The 19,388-nt window shown below is 42.7% G+C and overlaps 1 protein-coding gene across 6 annotated transcripts in view; it reads left to right on the plus strand.

Moving 5' to 3' along the window:
* The window catches only part of ERBB4 (erb-b2 receptor tyrosine kinase 4), an 801,677-nt gene that overhangs the window by 568,234 nt on the left and 214,055 nt on the right, over window positions 1-19,388 (plus strand). For all 6 annotated transcript variants that reach the window (XM_088667872.1, XM_060282295.2, XM_060282293.2 and 3 more), the window contains exon 5: window positions 7,120-7,185. In XM_088667872.1, the coding sequence (XP_088523998.1) occupies window positions 7,120-7,185 (66 nt within the window). The remainder of the gene's footprint in view (window positions 1-7,119; window positions 7,186-19,388) is intronic.

The raw sequence follows: 19,388 nt of genomic DNA on the forward strand, positions 1-19,388 counted from the left end.
TCTGGTAAACAGAATCTTCACCCTACATATGGCAGAATCATCTACCTATTCATCTCAGTTCAGCTTGCTGAAAGATATGCGCAAAGCCAGCAAACAAATGAGAACTCACATATTTTGTAATGTGCTTTCTTAATGGAGTATCTTTAAGCAAAGAGAAATGTTCTGTGTTGGTCCCAAGAAAAGAGATGGGATGGTTAATATATACATAATTAGCTAAAGTCAAGGTTTCTTCAGGAAAAAAATGAAATATATAGCATCAGAAGCCCTTATTATATGCTCCCCAGCATTTTCTAACTGATTAAAGAAAACCTAGACTTTTTCAGTGCAGTTCCAAATTTGTGGAATGCCCTGCAGAGTGAAGTGTGTCTATCTCTCTCCCTATTGACTTCCAGGAGGAAATTAAAAAACAATCCTGTTTACCCAGGCACTTGATGGCTAGCAACCCTGAGATAATTGTTGGAGAATGTTTATAACTATTTTTAGAACTTTAGAACTGTTTTCAGTTGTTGTTGTTGTTGTTGTTGTTGTTGTTGTTGTTGTTGTTGTTAATGTTTTATTGTTTTATTTATTAATAGTATTTAACAAAAAATTATGTACTGCTTGATTGTTGAAAACCCTCTAAGTGCTTTGCAAAAATACAGAATAAAATGTTAAAATGATAAATAAAAGCAGTTAAAAACAAGTATTTAAAAATATTCAGAAGATGATTAAAACCAACAAAAGCTCATAAAATGAAAGGCATATAGCTTCTACATGTCTGGATAGGCTTGTCTAAACAAAAAAGAGCCCTGCTGCCCTGGGCTCCTTTGGGAGGAAAAGCAGGCTGTAAATAAAGCACTATAACCTCACAGCGGCATATCCTAATGCTTGACAGTCCTAGCCATCACTCTCCGGCATCAGGTCTAACTACAAGAGTCTGGTTTTCATGCCCTTCCTTTTCTGAGCCCTGCAACATCCATTCTGTGACAGGTACCTGCAACGCTGCCTCACAATTCCACATGGGCCCCCAAAGGTTGGGAACTCTTGAAATGAAGTGCTGCAGCAAACTGCAAACACCAGTTCATGAATTAATTGTAGAAATTGTAGAAGGGATGGTGGAGCAAAATGCAGATTCAATCCACAAAACAAAATTGCAACAGAATACAGGAAATCTGCTCATCTCCTTACAGAATGCCCCTAGCTTGCATAGTCTGGTGGCATTTACAAAACATGTCTTAAGAAACTTTGTGTTTTTCAGCCAAGGGTCAGGAAAGTCACGAAGCTGCAGGCTTTGCTCCTGCCTCCCCCAAACCTGGCCATAAACTTTGTAGATGGCATTGACAAAGTCTTTATCTCTCGGCGAAACTCCACCTGTAAAATGTTGCCCACCTTGATCCTTAAGACAGGCTGCAATTTAAATATCCTCAATTACCGTAGTTTCACTGCCTATACCCAGAGCAGCATAGGGATAGAATAAAAATAAGGGCAGAATCTTGTCCGGTACCTGCTTCTGCTAGACATCTTATTATTATCGAATAAGACAAGACATGTTTTCTCCCAATTTATTTGATATGTGACCTTCAAAGGACTTGTGATAATTTAATTCAAAGTTGTGCTGTCTACATGTTCAGTGCCTCATTTTGCCTGTGTAACAGTGAGAAGAGAAAACAATGAAGCCCGCACTTTCAAGTTCCCAGCAAGAGGGAGAGGCAGCTGAAAGAGCTTCCTCTTGCTCAGCTGTTAAATGTCTCTATTTAAATGCAAATTATCAACTGACACTATGTTTAAAAAAAAAAAACCCAACAACAACCCACCACGTAAACGGAAACAGGTAGACATGTCAAAGTCCGTTAAAAATAACTAGTAAGGATCCCAAATAGTGTTTACTTCCAAGAGAGTAGGAACTATGTGGCAGAATGTTTGGTTTAACACTAAGAATTGTATCAGTACCATAGAAGGTCTTTAATTCTGGTCTGCCAATTTCTGGGATTTGAGCAAGCACAGATGTGGAAGTTGGGTTAATTAAAAGTTCCACCACGGAGAGTTCCAGAACACCATCAGCCTCCTTCAGCGAAAGGCATTTTGTTGGTCACTTCAGAATTTCCTTCTATTAGAACAGGCATCCCCAAACTTCGACCCTCCAGATGTTTTGGACTACAATTCCCATCATCCCTGACCACTGGCCCTGTTAGCTAGGGATCATGGGAGTTGTATGCCAAAACATCTGGAGGGCCGCAGTTTGGGGATGCCTGTATTAGAACATGGAATTGGCTTCATCTAGAACACATAGGATGAGACCCAGGTGGCGCTGTGGGTTAAACCACAGAGTCAAGGGCTTGCTGATCAGAAGGTCGGCGGTTTGAATCCCTGCAATGGGGTGAGCTCCTGTTGTTCGGTCCCAGCTCCTGCCCACCTAGCAGTTCGAAAGCACATCAAAGTGCAAGTAGATAAATAGGGACCGCTCCGGCGGGAAGGTAAACGGCGTTTCCGTGCGCTGCTCTGGTTTGCCAGAAGCAGCTTTGTCATGCTGGCCACATGACCCAGAAGCTGTCTGCGGACAAAACGCCGGCTCCCTATAGAGCAAGATGAGTGCCGCAACCCCAGAGTCGGACACAACTGGACCTGATGGCCAGGGGCCCCTTTACCTTTACCTTACAAACACATAGGAAATTTTCTTTTAGAAAATAACGATTCATTGAGAATATGTTGCACATAGAAGTCTCCTATAGCATCCGCATCAACAGGTTTAGGAACATAGGAAGCCGTGTTATACTGAGCCAGACCAATGGTCCATTGAGCTCAGTACCATCTACACTGACTGCCAACATCTCTGCAAGGTTTCGACCAGGGTTTCATGGCTGTATCTAGAAATGCTGGGGACTGCCACTGAGCTAGGACCCTTCTCCCTGACAATGCACTCTATGCCAATTTCCTTATTTGCCGTTTGAAAATCTTCACCTACCTGTATGGAAAATGATGAACATATGCCTATTGCCATGAGGTTGGATCACCCTTGTGCTCTTAATGTCTATGTGAATTAATTTACCTGGTGTTTAAAACAATATCCCCTTATCTGGGCAAGCGCAGTGAAATAAAAGTATTGTCGCACACAGGGCGTTTTTTTCAGCAAAAACTCGCTGGAACGCAGCTCCAGCACCTCTCAGGTGGGAGCCATTGCCATTATAAGAGAACAAGGGAGGCATTCATGGTGAGATCCGGCACCTCTGTTTCTAGAAAAATAGCACTGGTTGCATACCACCCCAATATCTGAGCTGTATGAGATTCCAGGGGGTTTCATGTAGTTTACCAAGGGTCTGTGTTTCCTTTTGGGAATGAGGCACAGCAGAGACTGTGGAGTCTTTATGGTATATGGTTCATTTACACATACATACATCCTGAGCCTGTGATGGAGAGGCTCACACCATTAACACTCCAAGAGGGTCTTGCTTCTCTTGTAGGCACAGCCTTAGATCCAAACAAAAATCGACCATCGTGCTCTGGTCTTCTCCAGCGTGCAACATTTTTTCCTCTAGGTTACACCACAGCCAACTCTAAAGACTCGTTCAAACCCTGGCTTTGTCTTCTAACTAACTCTGAGCTGGAGGAGGGGCCCCCAACCTTTTGACTTTTGGCACAGAGCCCCCTCCCCTAGTTTTCTTAATGGCTTGTCACCCGGGCGACTACCTCATGAGGATGCTGACCTGGCTTGTATTTTAACCCTTGCTGGCTCTGGGGGTTCAGGAGGCTTGATTAAATTCTAACACCTACTGGACCCAGGAATTTTGGGGAGTCTGCCACCCACAAACTCATAACAGTATTCAGCTTGAGAAGATCTTCTAATATCAGTTTTTAACACCAGTATGAATCAGTTCAGTTGTTAAGCTTATGTCCATCTTCACCAACACCATTCTGTGCTCTAGAACCAGAGTCGTACCAGTTGCTGGGAACTGAAGGAGGGGAAAGGGCAGTTGAGGGCATCCTATCTGGGGCATCTGGTTGGAAAACAGGGTGCTGGACGAGATGGGCCATTGGCCTGAATCAGCCGGACTTGTCTTACATTCCTTTATGAGCCTCTGCTGCACAAAGGGTGGTAAGCCATTGTATAGGATTAGGGCTGGTAGAAAGCTCATGGATCTCCGGCCACACTTTAGAAGGGGGGGTAGGGAGCAGGTGGATGCATGGGGGAAGAACATGATGGATGATTTGGGTTAAAGTTTGATTAGAAGGAACCTGTCATTTCATTTGTGAAGTGTGGAGTCTATTTGTGGTTCAGGGATTTACTGTGAACTCTCTTGATTTATTACACCTGTCTTCACCCTCAGTATGTGTCAAAATCACATATCCTTGGAGGATGTGTTCCTCTGTGAGGCGGCAATCTGGGTGTGTCTCTTGGCTGGAAAGCCAATCACGAGGGGCATCCAGAGCCATGATGCTCCTCCAAGCACAGTCTTCCTGCTCTGTCTTTGCACAAGTGTCATTTGGGTCACCTGCAAAGAGGCAAATGAGGGGCAGTGGTTCAGCAGGCACAGGTGCTTAAAAATGGAGACTTTCTCGGCACGCCACACCCATTAAGTCATTATTATTATTATTATTATTTTTAAAAAGAAGTAACAGCACGCCACGCCCATTAAGAAAAGGGTCCAGTAACTACAAGCCCACTTCAGGACTATTCAGTTACAAGGGGGAAAGTATGTGCTCAACTCACCATCAATGGAATTGGTGGGTCTGAAAACATGATTGGCCTCGGCTGGATTGTGTCCTCTGTATAAATGAAAACGTTCATAAGTGGATAGAACTGTAATTTTCTCAAAATATCACCTCTGCCGAGATGCTGCAAATGTTCTATCTAGAAATAGGTTCCAGTGAATTCAATGGTACTTACTTCCAGGTAAAATTCCAGCTTCAATTGGGTATTTGGTGAAAAGTATAAGAATGATTGTTCATTAATAGATCCAAAATGGGTTACTATTCTTGCTAGTCCTGTGTGTGTGTGTGTGTGTGTGTTTACATTTTGTGAATCTAAGTTTGGCCTCATTGAGGGGCAGTGTTTCAATGTGAGTAGGAAAATGAGAGTACCCCTAATTTTATTTTTATTTTTTAGGGGGGAAGCATTGTAGGTGGGGGGGGGCACTATTGCATTTCTGTGGCAGGGAGAGCTGGAAATAAAATAAACTTGAGCAGAGTTTTAAGTCTGCATAAGTCTTCATTCATTCACATGCAATTTGCAATTGGTCTTAACTGAATAAGTCTTCAGAGCCAGTTTCTTCCCCCTTTCTCATGCATAATCTCTTTCCCTTGAAGGCAGTTTGGTGCTATTAGCATTCTGCACAGTGCTTCAGTAGATTTTTTAAATAATAATTGTCATTGTTGTGGGTTAAAGTTGTGCTATTTGTGCTAGATGGAGACTGGAGTCCCTTTCCCATCAAACAGAATGGGCTTGCATTGCTTAGCTGTAGCTGCTGGTTTCAATAAACAGATGCCAGGCAGTGACAGGAAAATATACACCAGTGTCAGCAACTGCATTTCTCTGGCATAATTGCCTGAAATGAACTTTGTTACATCAAGGAGATGATGCTTTTAATGAGGTAGTTGGCATACATGTGTAATTGCTGTACAACATAATCAGTAGATTTTATCAACATTGTGTAAGTGTCAGAAAGTGGTGAAATTAGACTTGAGAATGTGGTTCCAGTGACCTGATCACTTTATGCATGTTGAACAGCATATCTTACTTTACAGGGAAGACAAATTTAAAACCACATGTGCCCCCTGTCTCCACTGCCACCTCACAGTGGTTTCGGACAAGCATTCTCATCTGCACAACCCACAATAGCAGAGAGTTGTTCTTGCCAGCGACTCACCTCACTCACTGCTGTTGGGCATGGGAAGGCCACAAAATACACCCACAAAATCCCACATTTGATTTTGAGGAGTTTGAAGTGTCACTGATAATAGAGGGTTTGTCTAGGAGTGAGGATGAGAGAGGGTTCTTCTTCTGCAAGTTGTGTGCCAGGGACAGAGGAAGCCCATAGCAGTTCTTGGAAATGCCGTAAATTAACACTTGTGAGTTATTCCAACGTATGCACACCTAATAGGCCAGAGGTGCGAGTGAACACACAATAGACACATTGTGGGCATCAACCCATTAATGATGAGATTCCAATGAAACAAAATTGGTTTTTAATCAAGAGCTGGAAAGAGATTGTCCCCTATGAATTTCCTATCGTATTACAATATAAAGGACAATACTGAAAAGGTGAGCTTCTGTGGGAAAACATGGGAAGTTGTACACCATTGGTGCTGTGTAGAAGAATCAAAGCACTATGCATTAATTGGTAATAAGAATCTGTCGTCTTGCTTAAGGCACCATGCATATGTCATTATGCTTGTTTCTCAGCAGGTCCATATGAAAAGATTGGATCTGGAAAAGAACATTTTAATTTCCAGAGTAGCTGCCGCCATTCATTCATTCATTCATTCATTCATTCCCAGACCAGGACTCCATGTGGCTTATAGATGAAACAGAAGAAGCTAAAAACATAGAAAATATATAGAATCAGAGAACTGTAGAGTTGGAAGGAACCCCGAGGATCATCTAGTCCAACCCCTGCAAAGCAGAAATATGCAGCTGTCCCTGGTGGGGTTTGAACCTGCAATTTTGGCATTATCGGCACCACACTCTAACCAACTATTGGTAGACTCTCCTTCCTTTCAGGTTTTTAAGCAGAGGTTGGGGACCATCTTTCATGGGTACTTTAGTTGAGATTCCTGCATCGCAGGGGGTTGGACTAGATGACCCTTGGGTCCCTTCCAACTCTACAATTCTGTGATTCTATGAAAAGCAATTAAACACTCATATAATTAAAACAAGATACAGATCTATTTTAAAATACAACAGCAACAAGAAGCAGGGAAATGCAAAGCCCCACTATAAATTTTAATTCATATATGTTTGAAACTTGGTGTATGTTTCCTAGGGAGCTCTTTTGCTGCACATCTTTCAGTTGTGATGAGGTATAGAACTCTCATAAAAGTGTGATAGTGGTTCCCCTTAAGGAGTCTTTAGAGGCACTGCAGAAAAAAAAAGTAAAAAGTAATCATCTAAATTCTCTTTGTATTTTGTCTCTACTCTTCCCGAAGGTGGACCATGTCACAAGTCCTGTGGAAACCGGTGTTGGGGACCTTCAGCAGATGAATGTCAGACCTGTAAGTGCATTAGATTAAGTAAAGAAAAATATAAAGTGAGATGAAAGAAGGATTTACAACTATCCAGAGTTCATGCATATAGCCTGTTAACAGCAACCCTCAATACAGTAATAATCAATGAGAGTTTTATTCTCAGTGATAGGAAGTCACTATGCAGCAGCAATGAGAAATTAAGTGGTGGTTGTTGCAATTTGTAGATTGCCCTTCATCTGTAGATCTCAGGGTGGTTCACCGTGTAAATATACAAGAACAAACAAAAAAAAATACGTAATAAAAGCAAGGACGAAAACGAAAACAGGTAGAATCTTGAGTTAGTAAAATGCAGTATAGTAGAATAAGTCTGAAATTATCCAGGCTGTAGGATGAGGTATCACATTTCTTAATGTTCCACTACATGGGGGGGGGGGGGTGCCTAAATGTAAAACAAAACAAAACTTAGCCCATGGAGTAGACTAGCTTAGAAGCTTTCTTACTTTCTGGGAGAGTTGGGGAGGTGCTCAAAAATTGAATCCCCCCACTAAAGCATGAAGTGGTACAACCTGATCTAAGCATATGAGATCTATGAGTTGCCTCTACAGGTGAAAGTACATACAGAGAAGGGGACGGGAGGATTGGGGTGCTAGCCTCACCCATGTTGGGAAGGGTGCTCCTGCCTCTTGAATGTCCGCATGTTGCCTAGGATGTCAGCATTAGGGAAGTCTGTGTCTGAGGAGCTGGTCAGGATCAGAACCTTTGCATGATATACAGTATACACAGCTTCTACCATTGGAGAACTTAATAGGGGGCTTGGATCATGTGCTAATTCTCACACGGACACCAAATTCATACACACAAAACTTATTTTAAAACATTCTTACAAATTTTATAACAGCTGTCCTTAGACTATACTCCATTATGTTGCAGCTGAGAATTTCCTGGCCACAAAAGCATATATATATATATGAGTGCTGAAATTTTGGTGGATATCAAAGCGGGTATTTGATGTGCATTTTAAAAAATACTGCATTGAATGGTTTGGATTTAGTGCAAATTCTGAATGAAAGATGCCTAGTGTGGAGAAAGTGTCTAGAGAAGAGTTTCTCTGCCTCTCTCATAAACTCGAGGACATCCAATGAAGCTCAATATTGGAAAATTCAGGACGGGTGAAAGAATGTATTTCTTTACCTGTGTAAACTATGGAATTCATTCAAGAGACAGTGATGGCCACCAACTTGGAAGGCTTTCAGAGTGGATTAGATTAATTCATGGAGGATAAGACTTTCAGGGGGGGCTCGGCATGGTGGCTGTCGGAGGTAGCCTGCTTCTGAAAACTTGTTGCTGGGAATTGCAGGGTGGGGAGCTCAGATTCTGTCTGCAGACCTAGAATCATAGAGTTGGAAAGAGACCACAAGGGCCATCCAGTTCAACCCCCTGCCAAGCAGGAAACACCATCAAAGCATTCTTGACATATGCCTGTCAAGCCTCTGCTTAAAGACCTCCAAAGAAGGAGACTCCACATGGTAGCAAATTCCACTGCCGAACAGCTCTTACTGTCAGGAAGTTCTTCCTAATGTTTAGGTGGAATCTTCTTTCTTGTAGTTTGAATCCATTGCTCCGTGTCCGCTTCTCTGGAGCAGCGGAAAACAATCTTTCTCCCTCCTCTATATGACATCCTTTCATATATTTGAACATGGCTATCATATCACCCCTGGACCTTCTCTTCTCCAGGCTAAACATACCCAGCTCCCTAAGCTCCCTTCCCACAGGCTTCTGGTCATCTGCCATAAGAACAGGGTGTTGTACTAGATCAACCTTTGGCCTGCACTTGCAGGGCTCTTATTTTCTTATCAAGACAAAAGACAATCAAATACGGAAAAAAACCCAACATTTCTAACACTCCCTGTGCCCTTGCAAGTAGATATGGTTTAATCAATTGGGAGAGCACCGTTGCTATATGTGCCCATCATATCCCTAGGGGAAGGTTATTCTACGGCCTGGGGGCATACCCACAGTTGTAGTCACAGTGGGTATACGCATGTCTCCAGTACAATATAGCTTCCATCTGACCATTGTGCTTGAGCCATGTTGTCAAAATTTGTTTCTGAAATGCCTGCTCATCAGGGATTAAAATTATTTCTTCTTGCAAACTTCACTGTATTTCCTGATCCATTATCATATTCAGGACATACGTAGTTCTTAATAAACAAAGGGCAGGCAATGATTAAAGTGACTGTGGAAAAGTTATTTGCAGTGGCCAAAATAGTTTGGCTTTTTTTTAATTTTATTTTTGTCAAGAAATATTTGAAGAAGGAGCCCATGCTAGCTTTGATCAATGTGCTTGAGAGAGAAAAAGAAAGGCGCTTAAATGTTTGATGCAATGGATGCTATTTTGAGACACCCTTCATCCATCCTCTCTAGGTTTCTTTCTCCTCCCACAAGTCTAAGCAACGGAACACATTTTTCAGTTGTGTACATGAAAACATCTCTAACACATAACCAAATGACATGTTTGGTTTCCAGAAACAAATCTCTTGAGGGCACATCTGCATGTTAATACATTTTTTAATGGAGTCACAGAATAGAAAATATTCTAATGAGCCCCCCTTCTAAGCTAAGATCCAAATTATTTTCAGGTTGGAGGGAGGAATAAATCTGAGATATCTTAATCCACAGCTTTCATTTCAAATTACATGGGGAAAATAGCAGTTGGATACTTTTGTTCTTGAACAAATACTGTCCACCCCAGACTGCTTTATGTTTTGCCTTTTTCTGACTATTTGCCTCTCTCATTCTCTATTTATAAATCTTTCTGGAACAACCACCTGCATCTTATTCCTTTTTGCTTATTGTCTACATAAATTTGATATGTAAATTCGCACACTTAAGAGGGCAATTAATAAGGAATTATAAACTGTGTCTTACGAGGAAGCGATTGCTTCAGAATATGATGTTATATAATTAGCCAGCCACTATAAATTAAAATGCTTAGAAAATCAGGGGGCAACACTGGGATGGAGGGTTGCAAGGGGAGGGGGTGTGCTATTTTGAACTCTCTTCAAGACGCATAGCTTTTATTTTGCAACATTCCATTGCCTTTTCTCAATGGGCTTAAATTAAAACACACAATCTAGGCAAATGTCAACACATTTGAATCCTACTGATTTAAAGGAGAGGAGAATTAAGCACTGTAAATTCTGTAACTTCAGAAACAAACAGGGCTGTAGTACTGGATCATGCCCATTCACCCACAGACGTTTTGAAATATTCCCATAAAGCTACACAGAATATGTGCATCACCTTAATGAGAAAAATAAGTCTTTGAGCACCTTCCATAGTCAGATATTTGACTGATAGGGCTTCAGAATTTATAGTGACGTTAGGAGAACACCACCTCTTCCAGATTCGTATGCAATGGTCCTGGAAGAATTTATCAGGGAAATTTCTCTTCATCTAGAACAGATATGGGGAACCTTCAGCCCTCCAGGTGTTGCTGAACTATAACTCCCATCAGTCCTGGGCACTGGCTATGTTTGATGTGGCTGATGGGAATTGTAGTTCAGCTAGAGGATCCTAAACCTGTCCTTGAGGCCAAACTCTTCCATCTGTAGCATTTCCACCCTGAAAGTTCTGTCTCCTTGCATAAAAAGGTAAAGGTACCCCTGACCGTTGGGTCCAGTCGCAGACGACTCTGGGGTTGCGGCACTCATCTCGCTTTACTGGCCGAGGCAGCCGGTGTTTGTCCGCAGACAGCTTCCAGGTCATGTGGCCGGCATGACTAAGCTGCTTCTGGCGAACCAGAGCAGCGCACAGAAATGCCGTTTACCTTCCCGCCGGAGCGGTACCTGTTTATCTACTTGCACTTTGACGTGCTTTCAAACTGCTAGGTTGGCAGGAGCTAGAGCTGGCAGGAGCAACGGGAGCTCACCCCGTCGTGGGGATTCAAACCGCCGACCTTCCAATTGGCAAGCCCTAGGCTCTGCGGTTTAACCCACAGTGCCACCCCTAACTCACTTTGATCCCTTGAGAGATCCAACAGAGGCAGGAAGCTCCACTGGTGCAGCTTTCCTTATCACTCTGTACCATTGATTTAATTCACCTTTTTCATCTAGTAGAGGTAGACTTTCCCCATCCAAGGAAAGTTGCACAGCAGTTCTTGTTTCTGTACCATTCATATGCTGTAAGTTAAACTTGGAATGCCTCTTCGTCCCCAAAACTGAAAGTTTTGGATGAGAATTTTGATCATTCAGAAAGCCTTAAAGGGCTTTGGTAATGCTTGATGTGAAAAATTGATACTCAAAAAGTCCAATTTGCTCACAGCTCTCTCTTCCCAGCTACCCCCTTCCTCAAGCCCTCCCCCTCCAAAGAAATACTTGCCTTGGGGAAGGGGTTCCCATCAACACAGCAGAAGACCTGTGGAGCTTCTCTTTGGTGGCAAGGGAGACATGGAGTGTCTTCCTGTTGGGGATTTACTGGTGCTCAGTAGGAAATGATGCCCCCCCTCTCCTGTCATTTGTATTGCAGCCAGTGAAAAACCTTTATGGCGTCTTCTAATTGGCATCAAGTGATTCATAGACCATCATTTCTTGATGGAAAATTATTCAAAAAACCATTAGTCCTGGTACACATGTAATTTCCTGCTGATATTGCCATCGCTCTTGGGAAAGTCCTCAGGAGAGGTCTGGAACTGGTGTTGTGGGCTCAGGCGTAAATCTGAAGCGACAAGGAATTCGGAGGACTCATCAGGCTCACCTCTTCACAAGCCCCTGAAGCTCATATCTGGGCCTTCGCCTGACAAGCACTGACGTCATCTCTGGAAAATATTAAGATATTCAGAGATATTCAGAGAGAGCAACTATTACTTTGTAGGCAATAGCTGCTCTTGATTGAACACACATGCAACCAAACAACAAGACCTTTTCATGCCTATAAAAACAGCTCCGGGATTAAGAATTAATATTTTGTTGCTTAAAAATAGAGAACTGTCCAAGGGCAGAGGGAAAGTAATCAATAAGAGCAGCAAGATGCAAATGGGAGCTGGTGGGACCCCAAAACAGAAAAAGCCGAATCAGCAGCCGTGGATCAATTATGGAAACCTGACATTTTAACAAAACATTGGCATCTTTAATTAAAACCCTTGTATTTCACTAATAACTTTACATGTTCATAAGGCTTTCTTATTGATTTCAGTTATTTCCCATTTCTCCCCCCTTTTGGTAGATTTACAATTCCCTGTAATGGCGAATGAAAGGAAACATTTAGAGTGATTAATTGCAGGCAACTGTGTAACCAAACAATGCCACCCACCATTCGGACTACTTTTCGTAAATGCAGCTGCTGGCCGATAACAAAACAAAATAAAATAAATTGGGGATGGGGGGAGGGGGAGAGATTTCCTTTTGTCATGTTGCCATCCAGAGAACACTTTAGAGCAGCGGTGCCAACTTCAATAAAATATGGGGGGGGGCAGGTACGTCCCACCCTGCATAATCAATCACAAGACACAGCACGCACACACACTATTTGAATGGCAATGCCCATCAACTTTGTGGGGGGGCTGGCCCCCTCAAATATTTTAGGGTGGGAGAAGGGACCTCAGCCCCTAGCAGTTGGCTTCTATGCTTAAGAGCACATGTACCATAATGCCCAAGCACCAGATTCTTAAATGCTCAGTTGCTTGTTTCAAACAATGGTGATCTGGCCCATTCAGAGAGCACCATGTATTCCCCCACTAACCTCACACATACACGCAGGGACAGCGTGTCTGACTCTAGAGATGCCCTCCATTGATTTATTCAGCCATAGAAGTGCAGGTTTTTTTCACTACAGATCTCCACAGAAAATGGAAGACGTCACCTTGCCTAAGATTCCATTTCAATTCCATTTCCGCATAATAGGGGAGGATGGGATACACCCGGCTTCCTCAACCTCAGCTCTCCAGATGTTTTTGGCCTACAACTCCCATGATCCCTAGCCAGCAGGACCAGTGGTCAGGGATGATGGGAATTGTAGTCGCAAAACATCTGGAGAGCCAAGGATGAGGAAGCCTGTGATACATAACCCTTAGCATTCTAGGAAAGGAAAATGCTGGCGAAAATGACACACACACAGTTGGTGGGGCAGGGGGCATCACAACAAGAGAGGACTCACACAAATGGCACAAATGCAGAAAACTTTCATCATACCTACAGTACTTTAGGAACAGAAAGGTTATCGGGACAACAGTCATCCATTCCCATAAATGCTGGATGTCCTGGCGTTCCCCATTAGTAGATTCCCCCATGATAGCAGTGCCAAAACAGGATGTGGAATAGGTACTTAATAGTAAAGAGCATATAGGCTTGTCACCACTGTTGGAGGCTTTCCCTTGCAATTGCTGTACAGTGGTACCTCTAGTTACGAATGGGATCCGTTCCAAAGGCCCTGCCTGGAGGCGCCCTTCTGCGCATGCACACGGGACGATTGAGTGCTTCTGTACATGTGGAGAAACCCGGAAGTATAGACTTCCGGGTTTGCTGCATTTGCAACCCGAAGTTTACGTATCCAGAGGGATACATAAGCAGAGGTATGGCTGTACTTCCCACATTCTTCTTGCTAATTCATTTGGATAAGGAGAAGTTCTTGTGAAGATTGACACAGTCCCTGTGTGGGTTGCAAGTCAAATTTTCATTTATCCTAGGGAATGGGAGGGTAGAAGGTCGATCAGGATCTACTGGCAGATCTCTGAGTGATTTGCAGACAAGGGTTTCAGAGTCCAGTTCAACAACAACAACAAACCTTTCACCCTTGCCCTCTTAGGTTGTTAAAAATGAGTGGGAACAACCAGGAATCTTATTTTTTTGTGTGTGTGTGTGTGAAAAGACTTGTGAGCTTGGTTCTGGTACTGATCACAATTCCTGAGCTGAGCATGTGCTCAGAAATACCATGTCCCTTCGATTCTTAGTGTATGGCTCTGTACATACTCCTGATTCCTCTGCATCCAGGGTGTTCTCAATACTAGTTTGGGAAGTGGTGTGCACATGACATTAGCCACAGGTCATATCTAATCTGTATATGACATGCCATTTCTTATCAAATACTGCATTTTGTTGCGTTTTCTTCCAAACCTGCTAAATCTCGTAGAAGGCCCTTATAGTCACTAAGGTCCCCTGGGCCTCTGGTGACAAACATGAATACAGAGTACAAAGTCTGTTCAAAATATGCACATTTGTAAGGTGAGCTACATCTGAAGAGGGCTATATTTGTTTTTAAAAAATGGCTTGTTACAGTTAAATGTCATTCTGTGTTACTGTATATGCCTCTCTCTTCCATTTTTAATATTCTAAAATTGTATCAGCATGAATTTAGCTTGGATGGTTATTTTCCAAATGCAATTCACTCTTTATCTATATCCATCAATATATTACAAAATGCTATCAAATGTTTTGTGTTATAAAACATGTAACTGACACCTGCTTTTATGGAATTTCAACCCATGCAATATTTGGATTAATTTATTGAATTAAAGTCCAAAAAAATGCTGATCTGGTTAAGCATGTGTGTGAAAGTGCAGAAACTTGCATGGCATAGATATAGCACGCCTTGAATATTAGACAGGGGCTCCACCTCTGCTGTCTTTTTGACACCTAGTGAAAACCTCCTTTAACAAGCCTTTGAAGTTGAGACAGATCTTTTTCCAGTCTGCACCTGTATTGGAACTATTTCCAGAGGTTGCCAGTGTTTGGTCTCTTCTTGTTTGCCACCTTGGGCTCCTTTGGGAGGAAAGCTGGCATATAAATTTAAACAATATAATAAATAATAAATAAATATCACCAGGAGCTGCTGTTTCATAGCTCCAGTGGGAAGGTAAATGGCATTTCCATGCGCTGCTCTGGTTCAGCAGAAGTGGCTTTGTCATGCTGGCCACATGACCCGGAAGCTGTATGCCGGCTCTCTCGGCCAGTAAAGCGAGATGAGCGCCACAACCCCAGAGTTGTCTGCGGCTGGACCTAGTGGTCAGGGGTCCCTTTACCTTTACCTAGAAGCAGTGTTAATGCAACAATTGTGATTTATCTGACTCATTGTGAGCTACTTTGAGCAAATGGAGCTGTAAAATACTGGCTTGTCTCACTGTGAGGACGAGCAAGCTGAGGATTGCTAAGGACTCAGTGTTCTAGAAATGAGAAATTAATTATCAATTATAAAAGCTTATATTGTACATTATAGTACAATGTTATACCTTGGCAAAACACAAGATTTAGTCCTCAATGAACTTTTACAATTTCTTACTGCATACTTTAGAAAATTCATTTTGGAGTTGTTGGGTTTTGGATTTTTTTTGTTCATGTAATGAATCATTGAAGAGTGAATCATATTTAAATTGGATAGAGAGTTCAGGAGGTTTCATTTAATGATTACCTTGAAGAGTGCAGCTTGGCTGTTGACTGCTCATTTTTGAATCACCAGCCACCTTGGGAATTCAGGACGCAGCAGTGTTTAACCCGTATAAGCCACTTCTGCATATTTTATGACTGTGGCCCAATGGCACTCCCCCCCCCCAATAGCACAGTAGCTAATTAGCTGAATAAAGTGCACTGCTCTGGATTCAATTTTCAGGTAGGGTGTTGTTTCATTTTGGAGAGCTTGGACTTGAAGCAAGAGAATTTTTTTGATGAGCATCTTTGCAGGACTGGGAGCTAGTATGATGGTGTTCCGTAGGGAAGCGATTGGCAGGAAGGTACAGAGCAATAAGTGCCTTCTCGGCAGTGGCACCCTCCCTGTGGATCGCCCTCCCATCAGGTGTCAGGGAGATAAAGAATTACACAACTTTTAGAAAACACCTGAAGGCAGCCCTGTTCAGGGAAGTTTTTAATGTCTGACGTTTTATTATTTATATTTTGCTGGAAGCCGCCCAGAGTGGCTGGGGAAACCCAGCAAGATGGACGGGGTATAAACAATAAAATAATAATAATAATAATAATTTTGGAGACTCAGGGCTCCAAAAGACTTTACTGCTCCATATGTTAAGTGCAATCTTTACCTGAGTCCCAGGTCTTCTGGCCTCTGTCATGTGTGCACACACACCTACTGAAGTTTACTTTAAAATGGTTCTTCACTATTTTATAACTAAGGACTGCCGGCCATGGGCATAGCGAGAATTTATGTTGGGAAGGTGCAGGCTTTATGATGGTGGGAGGCAGAACCTCAGTTAGTTAAGTAAGGTAAAGGTAAAGGGGGCCCTGACCATCAGGTCCAGTCGTGTCCAACTCTGGGGTTGCGGCGCTCATCTCGCTCTATAGGCCGAGGGAGCCGGCGTTTGTCCGCAGACAGCTTCCAGGTCATGTGGCCAGCATGACGAAGCTGCTTCTGGCGAACCAGAGCAGCGCACGGAAACGCCGTTTACCTTCGCACCGGAGCGGTCCCTATTTATCTTCTTGCACTTTTGATGTGCTTTCGAACTGCTAGGTGGGCAGGAGCTGGGACCCAGCAACGGGAGCTCACCCCATTGCAGGGATTCGAACCGCCGACCTTCTGATCAGCAAGCCCTAGACCAGGCATCCCCAAACTGCGGCCCTCCAGATGTTTTGGCCTACAACTCCCATGATCCCTAGCTAACAGGACCGGTGGTCAGGGAAGATGGGAATTGTAGTCCAAAACATCTGGAGGGCCAAAGTTTGGGGATGCCTGCCCTAGACTCTGTGGTTTAACCCACAGAGTATTTTTATTTATTTATTTGATGGGGGGCATCTGCCCCCCTGCCCCCCCGGCTATGCCCCTGCTGTCAGCCCCTTTGCCAAGCTCCTTTCCTGCATCTGGCCAAATCCTCCTCCTCCTCCTTTTATACCTAACCAAACCCCCTTTCTCTGCACCTCGCCCATTCCTCACCTATCCCCTCACAGCTTATTAACTCAAGCCCCTTTTAAAGGAGGAATGAGGTGCTTCAGAGAGCACTTTTCCAACGCTCCTTCCCCTCTGTTAGACCTCCCTGCAGTGCCCCTTAAAGGAGGAGGAAGGACATTTTCAGGGTTTTTAAAAATCTGTTGTTCTAGGCCAGTTTCCCATCTGAGCAAATTGCTGCTCAGTTATTCACACAGCTTTCTTGCCTCGCTGTCTTTGCTGAAATCAGTCCATAGCTTGGCCCTAACTACTAAGGCTACTATTATGATTATTAATTTATCCATACCCTACTTTTTCACTGACAAGGACTGGAGGCAGCAACAGATAAAGTAAGAACAGCTATAAATAATAATTAACAAGTAATTTAGCATTTATAATGAGAGAGAGAGAGAGAGAGAGAGAGAGAGAGAGAGAGAGAGAGAGAGAGAGAGAGAGAGAGAGAGAGAAACTCTCCAACGGTTTGGCTTCACCCCACCCTCTTCCATAGTTTCCCAAGACAGACGGATGACAACAACAAAAAAGATATAGATATAAAAGATCTATTCAAAACATTCAGGCAATCGCAATGAAAACTACATCGCGCTCTTGTCTCAGAACCTGACAGCAAGAGCAGACTCCTGCTGAGGCCTGACACCTTTTCTAGGATCATAACGTGGGTGAAAAGCCTTCACTAGAAAACCTGATTGCACAGAACAGGGGGAAACGTATGGTAGAGATGGGTGACTTGCTCTAGACTTGAGTGGTTGGTTTGAAAAATAAATCAAGTTGCATAAAAATAAATAAAAACCAGCAGAAATGGCTCTGATTGTTTCCTGGGGGAATCTGATTTGGACCTCAGATTATTATCCAAGAATTAAGGGGCTTTGTGATGCTCACCTCGTATTTAAGACTGGCATTCGGAGTTCCCCAACCTGGTATACATGCCTGAGCCCAATGAACTTTGACAGCATCTCTCATCTTGTGAACAGCCTGCTCTCCGAAGTCAGGAATGCAGAGAGCTAGAAATATCCAAGTAGGTTTCCTTCAATAAGGAAGGAAGTAACCAGGGCCGTCTTAAGCACATCGGGCGCCCTGGCGCCTGACGCGCAGAGATCGCTCCGGCGCCCCCGCCCTTGTGGGCGGGTGCAGGGCGCACCACCGGGACTACCCCTAGAGCCAGGCCTGGAAGTAGCTAAGGCAAAACTTTGCAAACTGTGTGTCACGACACGTTGGTGTCAGCAACAGTGTGTCACACAAATGCTCCCCATACTTCTGCCGGGCTGGAAAGGGGTTAGTTTCACCTCCAATTTGCTAGTAAAAATGAATTACTGTGTCGTGAAATAATGCATGTCTAAAAAGTTCATCACCAACATGAAAAGTTTGGAAAGCTCTAAGCCAGGCATCCCCAAACTCTACAACTCCCATCATCCCTAGCTAACAGGACCCAGTGGTCAGGGATGTTGCGAATTGTAGTCCCAAAACATCTGGAGGGCCGAGTTTGGGGATGCCTGCTCTAAGCTAAGATGTTGTCACAAAAGATAGGTGGCACTACAGATATAAAATTTACAGTATGTTATGGTTTAAGATAAAATCACATTAAACACCTGGTAGATTGGCAAAAATGTATAAATCAAAATCAAATAAGTGTTGGAAATGCAAAGAAAAAGAAGGTACTTTTTATCATATGTGATGGTCTTGTCGTAAAGTTAATGCTTACTGGGAAATGATATATAATGAGTTGGAAAAGATCTTTAAAATAACATTTGTAAAAATAAAAAACAGAAGCTTTTCTTTTGGGAATCATAGGTGTAGAACTACCCAAAGAGTACAGAAATTTATTTATGTATGCAAGTACAGTTGCAAGAATGTTACTTGCCCCAAAATGGATAGAAGCAGAAGTCCCGACGAGAGATGAATGGATACAAAAAATTATGGATTATGCAGAAATAGCAAAACTGAATAAGAAATCAAGATAACAAACTTTTTTATAAAAGAATGGAAATGGTTTATTGAACATCTACAAACAAATTGTAAACAAATAAAGACATTGGCAGGATTACTGTAATAATCTGCAGTTTCAAAAGAATATATAATCAAAATAGATGAATAAAAGAATTAGCTAAGTTAATTTAGAATATGCAGGAAATGATAAAATAAATTTAAGGAACCGCGGAAAGAGGAGGAAGGAAGTCGAGTTTTGAAATGTTAAAACAATTGTTAAACTATTGAAATGTATATAAATGAAAACTATAAATAAAATTATATATTAAAAAGATAGGTGGCACCATAATTTGAGCACTTCAGAGAGACGAGCCTGTGTTTGTATGTCTTCCTACATTTTCAAATATAGAACTAACCTTACATGAACACTG

This window comes from Zootoca vivipara, chromosome 1 (assembly GCF_965207765.1).
Source record: "Zootoca vivipara chromosome 1, rZooViv2.hap1.1, whole genome shotgun sequence".
NCBI lineage: Eukaryota > Metazoa > Chordata > Lepidosauria > Squamata > Lacertidae > Zootoca > Zootoca vivipara.